The 24,536-nt window shown below is 34.3% G+C and overlaps 1 protein-coding gene across 5 annotated transcripts in view; it reads right to left on the bottom strand.

The window, feature by feature from the left end:
• RFX3 (regulatory factor X3) overlaps window positions 1-24,536 on the bottom strand; it is a 295,181-nt gene that overhangs the window by 56,050 nt on the left and 214,595 nt on the right. For 4 of the 5 annotated variants that reach the window (XM_047767697.1, XM_047767700.1, XM_047767699.1 and 1 more), the window contains 3 exons: window positions 24,247-24,321; window positions 14,538-14,719; window positions 10,553-10,672 (listed from right to left, as the gene is read on the bottom strand). In XM_047767697.1, the coding sequence (XP_047623653.1) occupies window positions 10,553-10,672; window positions 14,538-14,719; window positions 24,247-24,321 (377 nt within the window). The remainder of the gene's footprint in view (window positions 1-10,552; window positions 10,673-14,537; window positions 14,720-24,246; window positions 24,322-24,536) is intronic. The other variant, XM_047767698.1, reaches the window with a different exon arrangement.

Genomic DNA, 24,536 nt, shown 5'->3' with positions numbered 1-24,536 from the left:
ATTTTCCATACTGCTGAAAGAAAGAAAATATGCTTCAGTAGCATGGACAAAAAGAAAGGCTGCTTTGGAGAGAAATACCACATATGAAATGTGCAGGTAAATCTCCTAGGATAAGCAAATACAAAATAAAAAATAATCAGCAGTTATAATATCATCTTTTTCTAATATATCATGTATTTTTCTTCATTTTAGAAATTAAGAAAAGCAGATTAAGACAAAGTTAAAATCTGCAATAAGTTTATTACCTAGAGATTTCATTATTTACTTTATGCTGTTTGTCCTTCCATTTTTTCCATTTCCAATTGTATTTATAAACAGAACCACCTAATATTCTCACCACAAAGATACTTGACTCTTACACTGATATGAACAACAATGTCCCTAGTACATGAACAAGATATGATCAAGGATGCCTGCACTCTGACAACGGATATGAGATGAATGGACCTGGTGAAACATCATACAAACTAATGTTCAGGTTGCCTTAGGAAATGATTCAATCTTGAATGTTATTAACTATACCTTAGATAAATGAAGCTTCTGTGAAAAACTGCAAAGTCACTCAAAATGACATTTATAGGTATTTCTTATGGGACAGAAACTCACATAGAATTATATGAAAAGCAAAAATAAAGTCAAAAAATGAACAGGGTGAGAAAACGATACAACATACTTCATTCTCATTGTCATTTTAGTGACGATCCTGCACCACCAAAATGTTGGTTTTTATTTTTTAGTGATCTAAAAGAACTCAAACCTATTATTTTATTTAGTGGAAAGAAAAATACGACAGTGCTTTTCAGAGGAGCCACACGAAGAGTTAACTGAAAGTTCAGTATTGTGATGTGCTAGCAGTGCCATTTAGAAAAAACTGAATGTTTTTCTGATTTTCTTTCCTCCTTAAAGAATCATCTTAGAAAGGCAAAAAAAAAAAAATCCTTTGTGAGGCAAGTACTTTTAGTACTTGTGTGGGGGAGCAGTTGCCAACCATTCTGTTCTAGAAGACTTGAATGATTTTATCTTTAGGGAATATATTTAGGGAAGTTTTTGTCTTAATTGATTCATTCCAGGTTTCATTTGATTTTAGCTTCCCTTTTCAGATATGAAGTTTTATATCATTAACACCATGTTTCTCCATTTTATGTTAATGGAGTTTGGGATTCACGAAGTTAATATACAAAAGTGGTTAAAGGGATTCAAATTATTTACTCTGAAGAAGAGGAAAATGGAAATATTTCCTACAGACGCCAATTATATTAAAACTTTCAATGGAGGATAATAATTTTAATGGAGTAAGTATTAGACTTTGCCCAACTAGGGTTTATCAGTTTCCTTTCTCCTGAACAGCTACTAGTATACTACAGATGTTTAATAGGCACAAATAGCAAGAACAAGTGGAATTTAACCCTGAAAAGAAATGACATATATTCATCTTAGACTATAAGTTTTCAGAGGACAGATGCTATGTCACAATCAACAGTGTGTAGCAAGCCTGTAGTCTGCAAGAAAAATTATCTGCTCCCTTAGATGTAGATAGCAGAGGTTCCAAAAGGAAAGAGATGTTTTTAATAAGCACTGCAAATCACAATTCATTATACTGATGTGTGATTATGCTTAATAATAAAGATATTGACTGGGAAGCAATGAAGAGGTGTATTCTATGGTATATGAATGGAAAATCTCAAAAATCATCTCGAGATTAGCTTGTAGAGTAAAAGGAAATAAGTTGGTAAATTCTGGATAAACCATGGAGATCAGTACTTAAGAACAAATCTTAAATAGGAGAAGTGAAGAAAAAAAAAGAAATACAGTTAGAACTGGGAAATGAGAGGTTTTATTCTAGCCACAGATTAAGGGTCGCAAAGTGAATAGTTGATTGAATGGATTGGGTAAAGATGCACCATGTGTATACGGTCTCACCTGCCTAAGTTAAAAGGACCTCAATAAGCCAGAACCTTATGCTCTATCCCCTTGGAGAAAGGTGTGAAGACAAGTTTGGGATATTTTGTAAAATAAGAAAAGGGCAGGGATATAGTTCATATACAAGGATAGTATCAGTGTATCCTAAAACTATGAGAGAGCTTCCAGGTAATCTTAACTTTGGCTTTTCCTGCATTAAGTAATAAATCACATAGTACCATATCTACAGTGTACTGCCTGGCACAGGATTGGTACTTAAAAGAAATCCCCAGAAATTAGAAATACTGAACTGAGAAAAGCTAAATGTTCATTTTCATCCTAAGCAAAGCATCCTATCCCTGCCGTTACCTTGGAGTGCTGTGTCTTCCCAGAGAAGGTGGGAGTTTAACAGGAAGTCAAAGAGCCACATTAAAAATAGGCTAAACAAATATTTGTGGTAACTGATTCTTTTTTGAGAGAAAGAGTATAGATGATATTATTTTAGGGTTTGAAGCCTAATTATATGTTAGTATCTGGGTAGCTTTCAAAAAAAAATCAAATGCTAGGCTTACCCTAGATCAACTGAACAAAAGCTGTGAGAACAGGGCTTAGAAATTTATTATTTTAACTAGCTTCTCATATATTTCTTAAGAAACCTGCACAGAATGAGTCCACAAGAGCTTCTTGGCCAAATAAAAAACTCCTTCAGCCCAATGTTGTAGACGTACAACCATAACACTAGAGAAAGACATTTTTTTAATAAAATGAATCATCATTTCAATAAACTACATTTGGAATGTAAATAACCCTCTCTGGATGGTAGATGGATGAATGACTGTATGAATGAATGTTCAAGGTAACATATTTCATTTTATCACACCATCAATTGATGTTAAACACACAGCAAATCTATTTAAAAAATATTTATTGAGCATTTATTGTGGGTAAAGAATTATAAGGGCATGATTTTGAAAACACTGTGTATGAACAGAATTTTTCCAGGATTTTTTAAATATTCCATTTGATTTACATGATAATATAATATTATCTTAACTGGCTGAATTTCAACTGACCTCTTAGCATTGAAACATAGCTTTCCAACTTCCTATTTCTTTAACTTCTTTATAAAGTAATTACTATTTGAATACTAAATTGTAAAAAAAAAAAATGATGTTTTCTACTGAAAAAGATTCTTTGCTGAAACTTTTAAAAAAGTGACCTCTTCAGTATTTAAGAATATTCTAGTTTGGGGTTAACAGATGCAAACTATTACATTTAGAGTAGGTAAACAATAAGGTCCTACTGCATAACTCAAGGAACTATGTCCAATCTCCTGGGAATAGAACATGATGGAAAATATTTAAAAAAAAAAGAATGTGTGTGTGGTGTATGTGTGTGTGACTGAGTCACATTGCTGTAGAGCATAACATTGTATATCAACTATACTTAATAATAAAATAGAATATCTTCTTTTTTCCTCATTTATTTTACAAGTTCATTATTTTAGAATAGGTTTTCTTACAGTGCTCTTCAGCATGCTCTGAGAAAGACATGTACTACATCAAATGAAGAAACAGCTCTTGGTTTCAAAATTAGTAAGAAGCAAATGATAATTTTAACAGCTTGCAACTCCATGGGCAATCAAAGCCAAAGTTGTTAACAATTAAGAAATCAAAGAAACTCTAATGCTTTAATAGCTGAGCGCATGCATGAAACCTGTCACTAACACAGAAAACTTGGAAAATTATTAGGAATCTTCCCCCATGGGGTTAGTCATAGTTGTTATTTCAAACCTGGACAGCTGCAACTCTACTGTAAAATAACATCTAATACTGACAATAATCTCACGTATACAGACAATGAAGGAGTGCAAAGGAAGGCAAAGAACGGTGTATTTACCATCACAGTCAACTAATAGTACCAGGTGGAAGGATTTTCAACAGATTAAATGAAACTTTTGGAAAAGTTCCTTTGAATCAGGTGAAAAATGCATTTGCAAGACACAAAATCTGAGCTGTATAGGTAAACAGAGTCCTTATTACACTTACAAGTCTACAAAGTACATAACCACTTGATTTGAATGTGAGGTCAACAAATCTAAATGTTAAGGTCAAAACAGAGGCAAAGGCTAAAATTTTCTGCTAGAACCTTGATATTCTCTTTGGAAAAACTGTCCCCCAATTTTTTTAGATGATTGGAGGTCTGAAATGAACTAAATGATATAAACATGGACAGATCAGAAGAAAATGATTTATGTTAGGAGTGCCATCTTTTCAAAATCGTGATGGACTCCTTGGTGTCACACTGAATATGTCTATATTTAAATTACTTCTAACATCTACCCTGCTGGTTAATGATAGTTATTACTTCTCTTCAATCCTTGGTGGTTCTCACAGTGTTTGTCTCTTCATTAGCTCTACATCTATAATTGGGAAAGGGGAGGAGAAAGAAATTAAATTCAAACGGGGTCGTTGAATTAATGGCAGCAGTTTTAGTAGGAAATGTGGAAGAGGTAAGGAAGGAAAGAGGTTGAAACCATCGGCTAAAATAAAAGGTATGGATCATTCATTCATTTCACAAATGACAATGTGCTCAGTGCCCTTCTGGGTCCTGAGAATACAATGTTGAAAGAGGCAGATACATTCCCTTTTATCCCATTAATTTCTTCACTGAGTCCTAGCATAGATAGTTTAGGGTTAACTGTAGAGAACTGACACATTCTTGCTACAGGTATGTATGACACCTTTATGATACTTCTTTTACCTACAGTTGGTCTTTTCTGTTAAACTAATCCTAGAGGACTGTTTCTATACTTCTTTTATTTGGACAATGACAACCTAACTCCACCTGATGCCAAGATAGCAACAAAAACAAAAAAGGGCATCTGATGCTCTATTTAGGGAAAAGTAAATTAGTGAGCTTCTTGCATATAGCAAAATTAAATGAGCCTCAGTTTCCTTATCAGTAAATAACAGTATGATTATTGCAAATGAGATCTTGCATATAAAGTGCTTTTTGAACATTTTACAAGGTCAATAAATGTTTTTCAGAAGGATAAGTGGTGACTGTTTATAAAAACAAATTTTACAGTAGTTAATAATTACTGAATTGTGATTATTTATGACTCTCCTGCATTAATGGAAAATATATTTACATCAGGGACTTGATGCAATGGTAGAGTGAATATTTATTAACTCAGTGCAAAGATTACTTGTCTCCAAAAGCCAAATGCACAGGCACCTGAACATCTTCCCACTAAAGTCTCCAGCCACCCTCAGCTGTCTCAGAGCAATTTACCAGCCTTAGATGCTTATCTTTGCAATGACCCCAGGGATTTCATGCTCAGGAAAGGAATTGTAAACTATTAACATCAATCACATCTGAAACCCACTGGCCTAGAACTATAAAGAAATGGAAGCCAAACTTGCCCAAATACCAGGCTTCGTTCTTTTCCAAAACAGACTTATTCCTTTTTTTTTTTTTTTTGGCCACACTTGTACCACGCAAAATTCCTGGGCCAGGGATCAAATATCAAACCAATGCCACAGCAGTGACAACCCTGGATCCTTAACAATGCTAGGCCACCAAGGAACTCCAAAGCAGCCTTATTCTTAAAGAAATATTTTCTCTAGTGCATACAATATAATAATGATGATAATTTCCAGTAATAAAATCCTTTACACACTTTTTCCTAATTTAACTACAAAATAATCTTTGAGGTAGTCTATTATTAATTTTCATTTTGCAGATGAATAAACCAAGGTTCAGAGAAGTTCAGTCACACACACTAAGTGCCAATGCAGCCTGTATTCAAATCCCTATTTCCCACCTTTAAATATAGGGTTCTTTCCACTAATCTATGAAACCTATATTAAGAAAGGTCTTCTAATGACAAAGGTTCTTGTCCTCACTTCTTAGGAACACTCATGCTTTCATATCTGTCTACAGCTGAAGCACAGCTGCCCTTGGTGTAGCATCTTTCCAATTGGCCTCTATTTTTCTCCACTAAGTTCCACAAAGCTTCCTTCTTTCACAGAATCCAATTCCTATGAAGAGACCATTCAAAGAGACAAGAAGTGCTGTATATCCTCACTGATTTGGGACATACTCAGGTGTGATTTTCCCTTTTATTTCATACACAAAAATTTTATTCCATGTGCATCTTTCTCTTTGAGTTACATTACCTCTTTAAGGATGGAATTCTCAGAAGAACAAAGACAAGAGGATTGGGTTCTTGTCCTGGTTGCTATACTGTGGATAAGTTATCTACCTACCCTTTATGGACTTCAGTTTTCTCATCAAGAGGATGAGGTATACTAGGTGATCTCTCCCTTCCAGTTCAAACTTTCCTTGATCCTGTTAAATGCTCTTTTAGATGTGTTGGATACATTTCATTTGCAGCTGTTGATTATTACGTATTTGGTGAAGGAATGATAAATGCATTTTAATATACTGAGAATGGCTACTGGATCAAACACAACCAAGCACATTGTCAAAAGCACCTGGCTCTATTCCACCACTTTTACTACTGGGATTTGGAAGAAAAACTAAAATATATGTGCCAACACTCTCTATGTACTTCTTTTAAATATTAAAAATAAACTGCAGCAAACATTTTTATGTAGTTTGTAAAGGTGAAAATTACTTATCTCCTTTTTGCTGTATAATAATCTAATTCATTTATTATCTAAATTGGGGTAAGCAAATCAGTCCATGAGTGAATTTCCTTGAAAACCGAAGATTACCTCATTTAAGTGCAGAAGTTATTTTCATATGAAATATTTTCAACAGAAGGTACTAAAAAATAACTATTACACATTCCTTAACTGGAGTACTTAACCTTTTTCTGATCACCTGTAATGCCATCAATATGCCAAACAGTTATTCTACCGTGTTAGACCAGATCCTAGTCACTGCAGTGATACTGAAAGGACTGCCCAGAGTACTCAGATCTAATCATCGCTCCATTAAATGTGCACAAACTGCCAGGATGAATAGCCCAAAAGTGTATCGAAGACCCTTGTCTACTTATATTTCCTCTTGCCAGCTGTTATATCTCATGATTTCCTGTGAATCAAGGGGGGTCTAATCTGCTCCTTTATTTTAGGTAAATGACTTGAGGAGGGCTTCATCTTTTCAATTAAGATAAACTACAGGCTCTGTGACATCTGTTTTTCAATCAGAAGGTGTTTCCATTTACTTCCGGACTCATGGGCTATGTTCCCATTTGGTGGTATTGTTGGGACTCTGATTGGTAGATAAGTGGAAATTTCCTCTACTACTCAATCAAATCGTCAAATGAGATACCTTATGTAAAGGAGCTCTAAAAACTATAAAGCTATGCAATACAATGATCACTATTAATGCTACAACTACAATGATTCCAAACTTACCAAAAAATGTACAAATTGAGCTCCAAAGTGTGACTTTTATTTGATAAAATAATCACCATGTATACCTGAATACTCTTACTATAGGAATAGGTGAAGCATGTACATTTATACTATGGAAAATGTACCCACATATGATGCATACAAAAACCTTGAGGCATTTAAATAATGTGAATATTCTAACATATTAAATACTATTAGCTGCTATAAAGTATTTAAACTTTTCAAATGTCACTTGTATTTTAACAAGAGAATGGAAGACTCCTCTTAGTGATGTTTAATATATTCAGTAGAAACATGAGTTTTGGAATCATCTTTAAAAGCCATAAAACCAATGATAAAATAAGTTCTTTTTCCATTGTTTTCAACAAAAACTCTTTTTCCTTGCTTCCAGACTCAGGAAGAGACCACTCTTCCTCTCCCATCCAAATATTTCTTCTCAATGAGGTAAGTGGCTTTACTTAGGGCCTATCAATGTTGCCAGTTGATATAATCCTTCAGAGAGACAAAAGAAACCTCCTGCTGTCCTCTTAATCCAAATGAGGGGCTGGTGAAGGTGATAACACTAACAATGCAAGCAGTTAGCAAGACACCATTCCAAGGGCAAGTCTCCACAATCCAAAACTTGTACCATTAAACAACAATAAACCACAAACTAAAGGAGATTTCAGTACTTTGGTTTTCTAACATTTTTATTTCATAGGAGAGCAATCACTGTTAGAAACTAAAGTTGGTACAATTTATTAATACCACTGAGAATTTTACGTTACTCCTTAAATACAACCATATTAGATATAATTCTAAAAGCAATTACTACTATACTTATATTACAGGGTTTTCATAGCTCATTAACCTTTATAGCTCTGAAATCTGTTTCATAAGGAGACCTTTGTAAGTCTTTGGTCTTGCTTACCTAACCCAGGTTTTTTATAAAGAATGTCCCTTGAAATGTTCCATTTCCATAAAAACTTGCTAGGATTCTTTGCAGTAAAATCATAGGAAGAGGTTGGTGCAATTTTCTCTTTTTTCTTTTTTTTGGCTGTGCCTACAGCACTCAGAAGTTTCGGGGCCAGGGATCAAACCCACACCACAGCAGTGACCTGAACTGCTTCAATGACAACGCTGGACCCTTAACCCACTGTGCCACGAGAACTCCTGTAAGTGCATTTATTAGGTGCAATTTGTCAAGGTTTTGTTCATATTTAAGTTTGAGTATATGTTATTTTTCCCCCAAAAAATCAGTTTTTTCTTTATGGCACCATTATCTCCAATGTGTAGTATTGCTATGCATGAGTGCAGAGACCACGCCAGAAAGTAAAAGCTACAAGGGTTGCCACTAACAAGTGGAAACAACAATTGCAACCTCGCAAAGTAATAGTTTATTCCAACTCACCCAAACTCTATTTCTAACCATATTAAGGGACTGTTTTATGATCTATTTTATTATTTTTTTTCAGAGCCCTTCTTAATATATTTCACTATCTCAAGAAAGTTATCAGTAATTTAAAAAATAAGGTTGAGAATATCTAAAATAAAATCTAACATCCTTGAAATACTTTTGTATAACAGTCAATCTTGAACTGACTCTTCAGTCTTGAATACCGCCCTAGAAATTACAACTGTGTTAAAGCCACTTGAACGTCTTTACCTCCAGTTTCTTCCCACTAAATATGTCTTGCCCCAAATCAAAAACTAATCTCTCTACAAAAAATTTGAAACTGTTTTGCTTAGAAGCAAGTCTCTGAAGCCTTGCACAGTTTATAAGCTATGTTCTGCACAAAGAACAAACTCATTAGTTTCATATACTACCAAATCCCTTCATCTATGATCCAAACTACTTTTTAAATCTTATCTCTCAGTAAAGTACCCAATCTTCTTCTCAGTGCTCCTCCTGCAATATTATCCTCAGCAAATCTCAGAATGCATTTTCCAAAGACATCATGGACTTTTACCTCTCTGTGCTTTTGTTTACATTATTTCCTCTGCCTGAATGTTTCTATCTTTTTTCTGATCCCTTTAACTCCCTGCTCAAAGAGTACTTTCTCTGTGAAACTTCCCAATCCTGCTTCTCCCAGACTTTGCTGAAAATTCCTCTATATTCCAATAGTTCCTTGATCAAAGCTTCATTTTAGCAATTCTTAGGTTGTACTACTTAAAAAAAAATTTCCCATATGCCTCCTCTTCTAATTTCTTAATTCCTCAAAGTAAGGACTCTGTCTTATCTTTGTGCACAGGACCTAGCACATAGAAGAGACTCAGTGGGTGCTTGCTGACTAAATAGATAAAGGACTACTACATGCTATGTCTTATTCTCCAGCAATGACTTAGAACTTATCTTTCTGACTAAGCTAGTACATACATGGAGGAGATCTTGCCAAGATGACGAACCATCACAGATCAATGGTTTAGGCAGACTGATACAAATCATCTGACTACCTAAGTACAGGCCTCCTTTCTCATATCTAATTCTGCAAGATCGATTGAAAAGAAAAATTGTAACTACTGTCATGGCTGAACTATACTGGTAAAGAGGGAAGAGTTTTCATTTTATTTATTCCAGACTGTGATGCAAGTCACATGAGACCAGAAGGCCCTTGGCTATGTAAGCAACATTAAGGGCTTATGCAAAATCATTTAACCTCTTGGGATTTATCTAAAAAAACAAGGGTCTCCATGTTTTGACTGTCACAAGGCCAAGGGTCCAGACTAGATTGAGGCATTTTTCAGTTCTAAGATCTGTGATTCTATTCATTCATCCATTCATTCATCCATTCAGCCATCCATTCATCCACCCATCCATACATGAATGTTTGAGATCTCTTATAGCTTTAATATCGACAACTCTACATCAATGAGAGTTGGAGTCAAAGAAAATGTAAGAAGTCCCAAACATTCTGTAAGAATTTATAATGTCAAAAAGAATGACCTGAAGGATGTGCAGATTAGGAAGTAAGAAGCTCATGACTTCAGAAACAACTTCCTCCAGATAGTCCATGTTTAGTTTCCTTGTCTGAATAGTTTGGGATGTCACATTTACTTAAAAGGGCCAAACAGGCTGTCTGATAAGTGATTTTAAGGAGAATTGGAAAATAGGACAAATACAATTATAAATCATATTTGAGGACTGTCTGTAGTGAAAGCAGATCAATAAAAGTGACATTCTTGCACATGTAGGTATTTATTCTATTTGTTCAAAAAAAAGGAGATTGAACATCTAAAGAAATACATAGCTTTGACATGTCAATGATAGCTCTAGAGTCTACCTTTGTTTCTGTTGCATGGGTTGTTGTCTCATAGCCATATACTGCATGTCTTCTTGCAGACGATTAAGAGGGGAATCTGGCTTGACACGAATCCCATAGTAATGGTACTTGGAGTTTCCTCTTCATAAAAGAACAACAAACAGAGATACAAAGTCAGTCAAGTCTATATCAATCATATAGGATGTCCATTTAATTTCACATTTGAAAAAATTAGGTAAGAGAAACATACTAATGTTACATATTTATGATTTTGCTATTCTGGAAACCTGTATATGTTTATGGTGACCTCATTTGCAGTCGAAATAAGATTCTGAATCAATCAGTTAAAGGCCCTAAGAAAATCTTTCCTTATAAATTTTCATTTATTAGTCAGAGTCCATTTGTTCCTTTTAAGTTACATTTTATTTTCAAGTTTATATTTTAACTGTAATTTAGAAAATTATGTAAACAGGATAAAGGGGTGCACACTAATTATAAATTTATTATAAAGTGGTTATATAAAACAAAGAGAAAAAGTCTTAATTCTACTGACTTGGACATGTTTTGTATTTTTCTAAGTGAATTACTGCAGGGATTACTGAAGTTAGGATAACGTCAATGATACAAAATGTTGTAAAGGCTTTTCTCTAATATTTTGAAACCTAAAAAAAGAAGCAGGCATTTAATCTATTGATTTCAAAACATATTTTATTAGTCTTTGTTTTTATGGATTCGTATCAGTTTCACAGGCTGAATAAGATGTGTCACAACAGATATGGGGAAATTTCTCTGTGAAAATGGCAAATTTCCACCTGGATTTTTAAAAATGTCACAATTTCCTCATGTTCATGAGAAAGACCATATTTGCTATTAGAAATGACAAAGTTTTACTCTGAATGAAATTTGCAAATTCTTACAAAAATAACATTTTAAATATGTAAATTTTTGCAATGAGAAAATAGTTTTTCACAAGTCTATATATAGCAAGACATCAGCGTTCTTTCCAATTTTTTTCTTTCATTTACAAAAAGAAAAGCAAGTGAAGTGTGGATTCAATATTTTATATAAAAATAAAACAGAATTTTACTTCCAAGATTGAAGAACGCAGATGAACCCTATATATTTGAAGAGACATTAAAATCTTACATATAAATGATATTGCTAGTTTAAAAAAATGTAGGACACCTGAACACCTATTTCAGCAAAATAAGCCAGTATAAAAACTTAATGCCTTTCACTTGTAGATATTGGATCTTGTCTTCAAAATCTACTGCAGAATAGAGCAAAAACCAAAAAATACCCCAAACTCAATTAGCAGGGTCCTCCCGTTCAAACTGGAGAACAGGAGGGAGCAGGAAATGACAAAGCTGCAAAGCAAAATGCCATCTCTCTTGTGAGATCCCCAAACCTGTGAAGTTTCTGTTTTTTCTTCACTTTTCTACAAATCAGCATTTTGGGTGGGCTGGTGGAGAGGTGGTTATTTCTATTTCATTGAAGATGGTTGAAGGAGATGACCATTTTCACGGTCTTCTTTGTTTAAACTTAATTTGAAGATGGGATTTTAAAAAAAGGCACCTTTTGGAATAACTATATTCAAGATGGTTGAGTAGAAGGTAACTTTAGTTTGTCTTCGTTTAGAAACATGGTGACTTGACTTAACTTGTACTTAGCTCCAGAAACTTGAGAAAGGTCTGGTTCTGGTTTGAATGAATTCACTCAATAATTTCATTGATGGCTAAATAACAATTCTTTATATAGTTTGCTTAGAAAAAATATGTCCAGTTTGTACAGGATTTAGACTGATTCTCCTTCCGTTTCCTGGATTAGGAGTAGAAAGTGAATGCCAAAACAGTTTGCATGGTAGAAAAAATCTCTAGCACTTCACCCCTACCATCGTCAGTTTTTCTACATTAGAGTTCTGCTATCTTCATAGCACAGCATTTGTTTCAACTTTCCCCAAAGGATTTCTTTTCTCCTTATCCCTCTAGGCTTTGCTTTCCATCTCTAATTACAAACACGACATATAATTTTAAAAGAAAGAGAAGACACAAATGTTACACAGTGAGAGGGGGAAGAAAAGAACATCAGAAAGTAAAAAGCTGCAATATTGCAATATGTACTTACGGAGCAGAGAGTATGGATTCTACTCATTCACAAACCCAAACAACCCCAATTTTGTCCCTTTCTATTTTAAAGATGTGTTTCAAGGTTTGAATGGAGCCTCAAAATAGGATCCATTGAAATCCCTTTCAGTAACAAAAGAGGCACAACAATACAGCTATTAGAATGTTGAATAAAGCCCAGGGATTCAAAATACTGGCAGGGTATGCACAACTAATGAGCCATCAACTAGGAGATAGTAGGTTAGGTCCCCAAATAATGATTTTCATGGTGGGGTGTGGGGAGCAGGGGTTCAAGGGGCTGGAAGATGGTTCCTTTGGTCTGAATAAACATCATATTCTCCTGTTTAAGATATACTATCTTTGAAGTATAGATAGAAGAAAATATATTTATGAGAGAACTGAACCTCCAGCAATCTGAAAGCTGTATAATCACTTAAAATGCAACAGAAAGGAATAATTCACACTGAATACATACAGACCTTGTAATTCTCATAAAACTGACACAGTCCCTTTTTTAGTGTAAATTTATACTGAAGTCAGTTGCTGAGGCTCTGTTTATTTTATTAAGAATATTAAAAACCCTTTACTAGAATACTCTGAAGCTGTGACTTATAGCTCATTAAAGATATATATCTGTTATATACAGCAAAGCATCTTTATTTTTATATTTTTAAGTATGGATTTTATAAGATTTAGGAAATAAAAAACATCTATATTGTTCTCAGCTACTTAAAATATTTATAATTTGCAAAAATCATAGAAAGGCAAAAATAAAGCTCTATAGTTCTCAGTACTGTTTTCATCACATTTCGACTAGTTAAAACACCCATGTCTTTTCCAAACAAAGGAAACAAAAAAACTAAGAGTCTTCCTCACATTATTGGTTTCCCTGCAACAGAACTATACTATATTTTTACTCCCATACATGTATGGCTTCACAATTGAGAGTTTAAAAAAGGCTAATAAGAGGCTAAATAGGAACATATATCTTTAATTGAGGGCTTCAAACATTCAAAATTTGGAAGTTCACCAAATGACTTTTAATTGGTCTCCAGAAGTGAAATGAAAAACTCAGCTTTAATTTCTTACTCTATTCATATAGAATAGTTATTTATAAAAACATTTCAACGTAATTTTACAAGTCAAGAGTTATGTACCTTTCCATTTACTATGTCATTTTACTCATCATCTTTAGTATGGTTATTTTCCAAAAGGAAGACAGTAATAGATACTAATTTTTAAAGCATCACATATAAGTCTTCCATTAATAATTTGGTCTGTTGGGAGTTCCCGCCATGGCTCAGTGGTTAACGAATCTGACTAGGAACAATGAAGTTGAGGGTTCGATCCCTGGCCTCGCAGTAGGTTAAGGATCTGGCGTTGCTGTGAGCTGTGGTGTAGGTTACAGATGAGGCTCAGATCCTGCGTTGCTCTGGCTCCGATTTGACCCCCTAGCCTGGGAGGGGGTCAAGCTACAGCTACAGCTCCGATTTGACCCCCTAGCCTGGGAACCTACACATGCTTCAGGTGCGGCCCTAAAAAGACAAAAAAACAAAAACAAAAACAAAAAACATAGTTTGGTCTGTTTATTTCTATGTGATTTGAGAATCAGTTTTTGTTCTGTTGATGTTGAGGATACTACATCACTCTGGATGGGTAGTTTTCAGTGAATAATGACCTCTTCTTGCCCTGGGGGATTTTATGACTATTTATTTTATATGTGTGTGTGTGTGTGTGTGTGTGTGTGATGACTATTTATTTTATATATGTGTGTGTATGTGTATAGTCTATAATCAAGTACTTTTGCACAAACAATACACTGAACTGTTATAGTTTAAAAAAGAGAGATTAGTTTACGATCTTATTTTTTTTTTAGTACTAACCTAGTTCCCAATCTCCTGGTTCGTAGCCCCATAAAAATTGACCTTATTAGTTTTCCAAAAGAAGCAGCATTGACTGGGTCCAGTTTGTGTTCCTGACAGTGTCGTAGGTAGTGGTTGTATAGAGTGCTTCTGGGAAGGCTCACTCCTTCTGCTGTCTCGTAATTGTCCAACAGCCACTGGAGCTAATATAAATAAGACAGGGTAAACACAGAGAAACCGTATAATTCACCAAAATGTCTATAAGACACTGCAACTACAATACACAGAAATACTTAGAAGATCTTCCTCAAGCCTTGTAATAGGTAAACTGCTGTAATTCAGAGGCTCGTGTAAACTGACTTTGAAAACCCAGAAGCCTAAGTAGCTGAACATCATCTATTGACCTCAGACCATGTCATTCCTTCAAACATTCAAGCACATATGGAGACATGCTAATTTTCCTTGTACTGATTGCTATTTTGGAGACAAAAAGCTCTTCAAGGAATTCATATAATCCCATTAACTGGTTATAAATGTAATTTATAATTGCTACAGAAAAAAACATGTTACTAAGCCTGGCAGCATGGCACATAATAGGTCTTCAGTGTTGGTTTGCTACAACACATGAATAGCAGGCTATCTTGTTATAAGTTCTTATATTAAGGTTCTAGTCATTTTTATAGAATTCTAATTTACTTACACAAGATAATACAATAGTGGTATTGTCTACTGGGACAAAATCTGAAAGAAGTAAGGAAAAGTTTTAATCTTTTCTTCCCTAGAAAGAAAGAAATTTGCTAGGCGCTGATTTAAAAAAAAATTATGTGTAATGAAAAAGAATCATTTATTACAATCATTTGAGTTTTTCTACCTCCAAGCTATGTTTTTTCATAAATTTGGAAGGCACACTACAGTCGTAGTTGGTAAAACAACGTTTTCTCAGTCTATAGTTCACATTTTTTTTTATTTTTATTTTTTTTGTCTTTTGTCTTTTTTGTTGTTGCTGTTGCTATTTCTTGGGCCGCTCCCATGGCATATGGAGGTTCCCAGGCTAGGGGTTGAATCGGAGCTGTAGCCACTGGCCTACGCCAGAGCCACAGCAACGCGGGATCCGAGCCGCGTCTGCAACCTACACCACAGCTCACGGCAACACCGGATCGTTAACCCACTGAGCAAGGGCAGGGACCGAACCCGCAACCTCATGGTTCCTAGTCGGATTCGTTAACCACTGCGCCACGACGGGAACTCCTATAGTTCACATTTTAGAGTTTTATGTTATCCTGATTTTTTTTTTTTTTTTTAATGGCCACATGGCAGAATGTAGAAATTCCCAGGCAAGGGATTAAATACAAGCCGCAGCTGTAATCTATGCAGGCCACAGCTTTGATAATGTTGGATCTTTTAACCCACTGTGCTGGACCAGAGTTCAAACTTGCACCTATGCAGTGACCCGAGCTGCTGCAGTTTGATTCTTAACCCACTGTGCCACAATGGGTACTTCTTCTGTGTGTATTTTTTTAAAGTAATCTTTAAGGTATAGAATGTACAAGACATTTTTAGAAGTTCTAATCTAGGTATATATTACTGAGTTTCAACATTAGTAAAATCAAATTATCAATCTGCTCACTATTTAAAAAAGGAGAACGGAAATAGGTTTAAATGACTTTCTTAAGGGCAGACATATACTTTCTCAGTGCTTGATCTGGTTTCTAACACATTTTCCTGATTACATGCATACCAGTTATTATTTCTACAAAAGCCACATATATGTCACATTACTTGTCTCAACCAAATCCCCATGCCAGATAGAGGTATGATGAGAAGCTGATATTCCATATGTAATTCGAGTTAAAAATAAGTTATAGAAGCCAAAGAATTCCTTTATTGAGCATCAAGTATCAGCCAGGAAATATGCTGGGTACCAACAGATGTAATAATGAATTTAACTCACCCTGGCCCTCCAGGAATTTACAGTCACATACCAAAAATGACACATGGACACTCAAGGAAATGAAAGCATTTTTCCATTCTGCTTACATATTTAAAAATTTGTGATCAAACTCAGAACCTATGCTTTCAGACTCTAAATAGGAAAATCCATTAAAAATATCCTTGTAATCATTTCCTTTAACCATGATGACTGAATTTTCTTTTTTTTACTGTTTTTTAATTTTTATTTAATGATTTTTATTTTTTTCCATTATAGTTGGTTTACAGTGTTCTGTCAATTTTCTACTGACAGCAAGGTGACCCAGTCACACATACACATTCCTTTTTCTCACATTATCATGCTCCATCATAAGTGACTAGATATAGCTCCCTGAGTTTTCTAGAACCATTTCAATTTCAAATACTCCTACATGATATTTATACAGTGGAACATGTGTCATTAAACCCATACTGATGTTTGCTTATAAAATGTGACCACCAAACCTACAAGACTGAGCAAAATACTTTTAAAAATAAAAATAAATTCATGTTCTGATCAGTAAGCCTTGAAGTTCTCCATGAACACATATGCACATGAATAACAGTTTTAAATATACCTATTGCCTCTGTAACATATAGAACCTTCCCCTATACAATTTCTTAAAGATCACACAAAATAAACATTCATTTTTATAATGGTCAAAAAATTAGAGATCAAAAAGAGGTGTTTTTTTTTTTTTTATATGAATCACCTGTAATCTTACTGAGAGTAAACAAGTTTTCCAAAGGCATTTATACATGATCTCTGAGTATTCTACAGGACACACAGAATAAGCTGATGCATAAATATTCATTTAGTGTAAAGAGAGGCTGTAAACTGATTGGGAAATCAGCTATCAAGACTCAAACTAGTATCCTGCCTCCAGCGCTTGGGTTAGTGTGTCTCTTTAGTGTTCCTTTTTAAATTTAAAGGCTTTGTTGATTATGAATACAACTGACAGAGACAGCACATAAAATGTGACAAATCAAATCTGCCTCACATATTTCATCCACGTGCCTCAGTAAGATTACTGGAATCTGAAAGCATTGTTTCCTCACATGAATGGTGTTAGGGCAGCCCTAGTGTGTTGGCTCTTGTTTTGTGTACACATTTCTAGAGAGACTGTTCCTTTGGCATTTTAAATATATAAAGAATATAGAAATAAAGAAAACTGAGACACAGAATATAGAAAGAAATATTCTTTGAGGAATTTAATTCCTTGACATCAAGGAATATAAAGGAAACACCAAAAAAGCACAAACATATAAAAACTGTAAGTATTTTTTGAAAAATAGTAGTATTTTGAAACTGAACTAATGACGTGCCCACGTTCACAAATGTGGAAGACACAATGCCAAGAGTTAAAAATATCAGATATGTTTGTATGTGTATTTATGCATCCTCACATGATGATGCATATTATCAAACCCAAAATGGTATGATTATTCAACAAAAAATAAAAAGCAATGAAAAGTCAAATTTTTTTCCTTTGCGAATGAAAAGAACGTGTATCTATATAAGAAGTATTAATTTAAAGAACTTTTTGTCAGAAATACAAAAATAGTCAATTTTATAATGTGAGCTTTACAGCCCAAAGTATACAAATAATAAAAATAGAGCTGATGTAACTTTTTTTTTTTTTTTTTGGGTGGCACCCAGGACGTGTAGAAGTTCCAGGGCAAGAGACTGAACCTGCACCACAGCAGCAACCCAGGCTGCTGCAGTGACAATGCCAGATCCTTACCCCCTACACCAAAGGGGAACTCTTTTTTTTTTATTTTTTGCTATTTTAGAGTTTCACCTGCAGCATATGAAGGTTCCCAAGCTAGGGGTCGAATTGGAGCTACAGATGCTGGCCGTGCTCCACAGTCACAGAAATGTGGGATCTGAGCCGCATCTGTGACCTCACGGCAACGCCAGAGCCTTAACCCACTAAGCAAGACCAGGGATCAAACCCGCATCCTCGTGGATCCTAGTCAGGTTTGTTAACCACTGAACCAAGAAGGGAACTCCAAAAGGGGAACTCTTGATGTTAAGTATTTTTAATAAGATACAAAGCAAATAAAAATGAAAGAAGTAAGCTTTTATACGACTGGCAATGTGGTCTTCTGAAGTGGCTAAGCAAGTCACACAACCCGAACTGGCTGTTTTACAAACTTACTATTCTTGTTATATCATTTATATTCTTAAAGATTTTTCTTCATTTCTAATCCAGTTTTTTTTTTAAAAAAATCTGAGTTTATCTGTAATACACATGTGTGCATCTGTGCGTACACACACATATATATGTGTATATATACTTTACATATATATAGGCATATTATATATATATTTAAAATCATTCATTGGTTTGAAAAATTTCACAGGAGTAGGTATATGGGTATTCTGGTGACTATAACTTTTATAGCAACAAAGCTACATTTTGTTCCCTGCCCTTGTTTGGAGGAGGTAGGAGCTTTTACTCCTTGCCAGAAGCCTAGAAATCACTTGGGAAGAGCAGAAAGTCAGGTGAAGGTAAAAGCCCTGACGGATGGAGGTGGCTGTGCTGCAGCTATGACTGTGCCAGGTAAGAAGCCTGCCAACTGCACCACCTAGGGGTAGAGCTACCAGACAAGATTTAGAGATTTAGCTGAGCATTATAATCTGCATTGTACATGCCAGTATTTAATCTTCAAGTTTTGACATAGTGATGAAATTGTAAATCAGATCTTTGAGTCTAAAACATAGCATAAGAAAGGATTAATTTTTATTAATAAGGGAGATTTGGCAGTTTGGTGTAACCGGAAGACATATATTCCATGTGCTGCTGGAGGGAAATTCATGTCTGTTATAAGATACACTGTTTCCTCAGATTTTAGCTTTAATAAAATGCATTCGAAGACTATAATTCAATACCCTTAATATTTAGTAATTTAGAAATATACTATTGCTATTTCTTTTCCTCTTTATATACTGTCTTATAAAATATTTTTTTCTATTTATGATTTTAAAAGCCCATAAAATACTATAAGAACTTTTAACCTTTATCTTTAAAACCTGATTATTCTACTAATGAACTAACATAAATTCATGTAAGGTTAGAAACCAAGATAATTGCATCTTTCAACCTTTGCATTTAATCTATTTTAATCAGGGTAGATTAAGGAAGACGAACAGTTCCTATTTTTCCCAAAGGGAAATACTGATTGACAAATTAAAAAAAAAATACATACTGCATTCCCCAATTAACATCTAAATGTAACATTTGGCATTTTTTCCCAGATGGATTATTATCCATTAGGATTCATTTTAAGTTCAGTTCACTGATGATATGCATTTTGACAGATCTTATTTCAGTCATAACTTATATTTACAACACAGCAAAGTCAAGAGAAAGTGAGCATAAAACAAGGTTTTGCTTTGAGCTGAATATATTTCAGTGGTCAAAACCAGCAAAAATCATGAAGCAATTATTTGCTAGACTGTGAAGAGTATATAAAATAATTGCCTGAAGCTTTTTATATATTTTAAATGGAATTTTAAAAATGCACAAGCTAAAGAACATTATGTGAAAATTGAGAACAATTACTCTAAGAACATTTCTGCATTCAAATACTAAAATATACTAAATTGGATACAATATAACCAAGAAATGCCAATTTATATTAATTACAACTGAGAAGGAATATAAAATAAACTTAAGTGTGCAAGAAGAAAATTAAGATATTCTCATCTGACATAGGCAGACTATACATCATTTAGCCATAGTGTCTCTACATGCCAAAAACTTTAGAAATGAAAATATTTAAATGAAAAAAAAAAACCCCAAACCTAAAGACTGAACATAAGAAAATGAAAGAGTGGCCATATATTCTTTCACATGAATGGTGTTTGGAGAGAAGACCACTTCCTATCAATAATGTTCACGCACACATCTGTTGAGGCATACTTGATAACAAAGAATGCACGTATGAGTCCACAAATCAATGCACACACGACTGGCAAAGGTACTTGGAATCCTGAAGGTAAGATAAGGTCTGTTCCCTTCTATTACTTGTTTCTTCCCTTTATTCATTTGGAAAATATTTAGTGAGCATCTACATTGTACCAGGCACTGTTCTAGGCACCAGCAATGCATCAGTGGACAAAACATAAAACCCTTACTATCCTGGAATTTTCACTTGTCAATATATATTTACTGTCTGCCTATATGATGCTAGTACTGAAATAAGTGCCGTTATGTTCAAAATGTTAGGAGAACAGAAATGTCATTCGGCGTAACTGTACTCAGTTACAGGTGAGCCATTATGTTGTCTAGGAAATGAGTAAGCTATACTTGCATTTTGACCTGGTTGATAACAGCATGATGATGATAAAAACAGAGCAGCAGTACAAAATACTGTTAAGAATATGCTGACAAGGAAATATAAAATTTAAATACCTCAGCCTATCTTCTAATGTATAGAAAGAGAGGTAAAAAACAAAGCAATCAAGCTGGATTACACTGACAGGGGACTATTTATTTGATTTGGCCCTAATAAGAATTTTCTGAATTATTGTGAATTATCAAATACATAAAGAAAAAATAAGAATCCACTCTATTCCATACTGCAAAACAGAATGATAGTAGATTTTCAGCTCAAAAATCATGATTAAGATCCCTCTTTAGGAGTTCCCGTCGTGGCGCAGTGGTTAACGAATCCAACTAGGAACCATGAGGTTGCGGGTTCGGTCCCTGCCCTTGCTCAGTCGGTTATAACGATCTGGCGTTGCCCTGAGCTGTGGTGTAGGTTGCAGACGTGGCTCGGATCCCGCGTTGCTGTGGCTCTGGCGTAGGCCAGTGGCTACAGCTCCGATTCCACCCCTAGCCTGGGAACCTCCATATGCCGCGGGAGCGGCCCAAGAAATAGCAAAAAGACAAAAAAAAAATCCCTTTTTAGAAACTAGTAAATTGGGACTCAAATTATTGATAATTTCTGCTAGATTTTGCCTAATAAAATTCATTTATTGTGGAAACTGACAAGTTAGGGAACCAGCATCATAAATTTGATTTCAAGTTCACTTCTAAGAATTCCACAATCGTCAGATAATTCTGTATTATAATCTATATAATAAGGGATAAAGGTAAGTTAGTTTATTAACATTTAAAATATTAGCCATAATTTTTTTTATAAAAACCTCTTCACTAAAATTCTTCCGTACAAATGAAAATCACGTTAATAAAATTTAAAATATTCTTAGCAGGTGATTATTAATTGGAATGCATATAATAGCTTATTCCAGTTGTTTGGATAAATCTAAGGAAAATGAGGAGCATCACTAACTTTCCAGGGTTTGAAAAACAGCAGGATCTTCTTACATGTTCAAGTAGAAACAAAACATGACTGGTCGCAGGAACACTGATCCCTTCTCCACTGTTTATAACCCTCTATAAAATCATTTGTATTTCTAAAGACTTGACTATCAATGTGTTGTTTTAAAATAAACTTAACTGAGCTTCAGAGGTGTAATAAAAGTGAGTCAAGATATCTAGAGAAAGATTATCACTGCATTAGCAACATTTATGCCCACACTTTTCTATATACTGAAATGTCTCTGGCAGTTGTAAACAGTATGGAAGAGTTGCCATGCTATATAATAAAAAATACAAAGCCAAAGAGTAAGAAATATTCATCTGTTATTTATGCAGCTTAATTCAGACATTCATTAACTTCATGAATTAATGAATTAATATCACTCTATGCATTTTACAAGAGAAAATTTAAAAAAAACAAACATTTGAAAAGTTTCAAACAAATCAACAAAATAAAAAATACACAAAATGTTCTTACAGCTATATTATTGTTCATAAAAATACTAAATAAAATGTATAATTCCAGTTAAAATTAAACATATCACATATTTCATCAAACTATATATCTCCAATGAAAGTAAGATGTGAATTGAATATCAAAGCACAACTCCTCCGAAGTCTAAAAGTTTAAAAAAGGTAACTGGAAATTTAGCATTTTTTTCTTATATCCCTGCACACTTTTTTTTCGTCTTTTTAAGGCCGCACCCATGGCACATAGAGGTTCCCAGGCTAGGGGTCTAGTAGGCGCTGTAGCCGCCAGCCTACACCACAGCCACAGCAACACGGGATCTGAGCCGCGTCTGTGACCTACACCACAGCTCACAACAAGGCCAGATCCTTAACCCACTGAGTGAGGCCAGGGATCTAACCTGCCACCTCCTGGTTCCTAGTGGGATTCGTTTCCGATGCGCCATGATGGGAACTCCATCACTGCACACTTTTTAACTAAAAATGAACAACACTTTCACTTGCCATTTTCAAAACATAAACACCAGACAGTCCTCACCCCTCTCCCTAAAACATACATCCTAATAGTATATAGTAAATTAGCCTTTACATACAAACACAGACTCAAGAGTGACATATTACATACAAATTTTCAGAAAGGGTAAAAATAATATTTCTTATACTTTCAAAAGAAGGGCCAAATATGTATGTTATTTTAGAATTTATAATCTGTAATTTTCACAAAAATTATAGTCATTCTCCAAATAGGTAACCTGTCCCTTTCTGCCATGATACTTCCCTTTGAAAAGGAAACAAGACAAACTACTTCATCTAAGAACAAATGTGTATGAATATAAGGAAGTATTTAGTATTATGGTAGAATATAAAATTTAAATGTTTGAAAATTCAAGTATTTAAAAAGTATAGTGAAAAGATTTTCTATGAACTAAAATCTTAGGGTTTATTGAAAAATAACAATATTTTATTTCACTTGGATGATCCAATTTTTGACTTTTCAGTTATAAAATATGAGAAGAATTAAAAGTCATGATAATTTATCTTTAAATTTAAGAATACACTGTCAGTTGGGAGGGGAAACTCAATTTATTACTGTATTGTTACTGATATTAATTTGGCAGATCTGTCTAAACAGATTTAAGTCATAGGTCTATTTAGTTTTTCCCATATATTCAGAAATCATGACAACAAAATGATTTTTAATTAACATTTTCATTGGTTCCCCCTAAATTTGAACATTTGACAAAAATGTTAATAGTTTCCCAAAATTGTCATCATTCTTCTAACACTTACCAGTATTATAGTGATACTGCATCTGTTACAAGTTTAACACTGAAATAACAACAAGACTGTTTTAACTCAATTATTAGCAATTTATGTCTTATTAAAGACTCACTTCTTTTGGCCCAGATTTATTTTTCTTTAGATCTTAGGATCTGAGCCATCTAGGTACCTCATTCACAAGGTAGATGTTACCTGTACATCTTACATAGTCTTACTGGTAAATAAATCATTTCAAACTGTTTATCATTGTGTTTGGCATTAATCGACTTTTTTTTTCCCACTTAAAAGAATATTACTGATCATACAAACCAACATGACCATTGCTCTGTCTCAGACCTGAGATGTAGATTACAAATATTTGCTTCAGAGTAAATAAGTACCACGCAAGAAAAATGTAAATCATCAATTACTTTTGACCAATAATTGGCAGCTTGTGATTAACTTGGAAATGTAACTGTACCAAAGCAGTACAAAAACCCAGTAAAGTAGTTTGTTGAGGGCTCTATTTTTAGATATTCCACTGTAAAAATTGCCATTGATACAGAGATCATAAGGGGCTGAGAAAGGAAGGTTAAAAAAAAGCAAAATAAATAAGTAAATAAATAAAACAAGCATTTAGAAGCAAGCAACACATGCAGAACAAGCAAGAGATTAGTTTACATGAAGAAGAGGCAACTTACATGGCTGTTGAGAAGAGAGCTTCTGTGAGTGGACAGACCGTCAGACTTTTGCAGCGTCTCAATCGCCATTTCAATCTGATAATAGATGTCATTAAAAAAAGGGCTCAAGACAAGATAGTAATAAAAGGCTCACCAGAGAATTTTTGATAGATTCTTTAAAGTTCAATTTCTTTTTCAATGGTGGCTAATGAATAGCTTTCACTAAATGTGTATTTCCCCCATCCCCCGCCCCCAGAGAATAACATAAAAATAGCCCCACTAATAATAAGCTCAGCCACAAAAGTAAACCT

This window comes from Phacochoerus africanus, chromosome 2 (assembly GCF_016906955.1).
Source record: "Phacochoerus africanus isolate WHEZ1 chromosome 2, ROS_Pafr_v1, whole genome shotgun sequence".
NCBI lineage: Eukaryota > Metazoa > Chordata > Mammalia > Artiodactyla > Suidae > Phacochoerus > Phacochoerus africanus.
The sequence above is the reverse complement of the archived record's forward strand: the minus strand, read 5'-3'. Positions and strand labels throughout refer to the sequence as shown.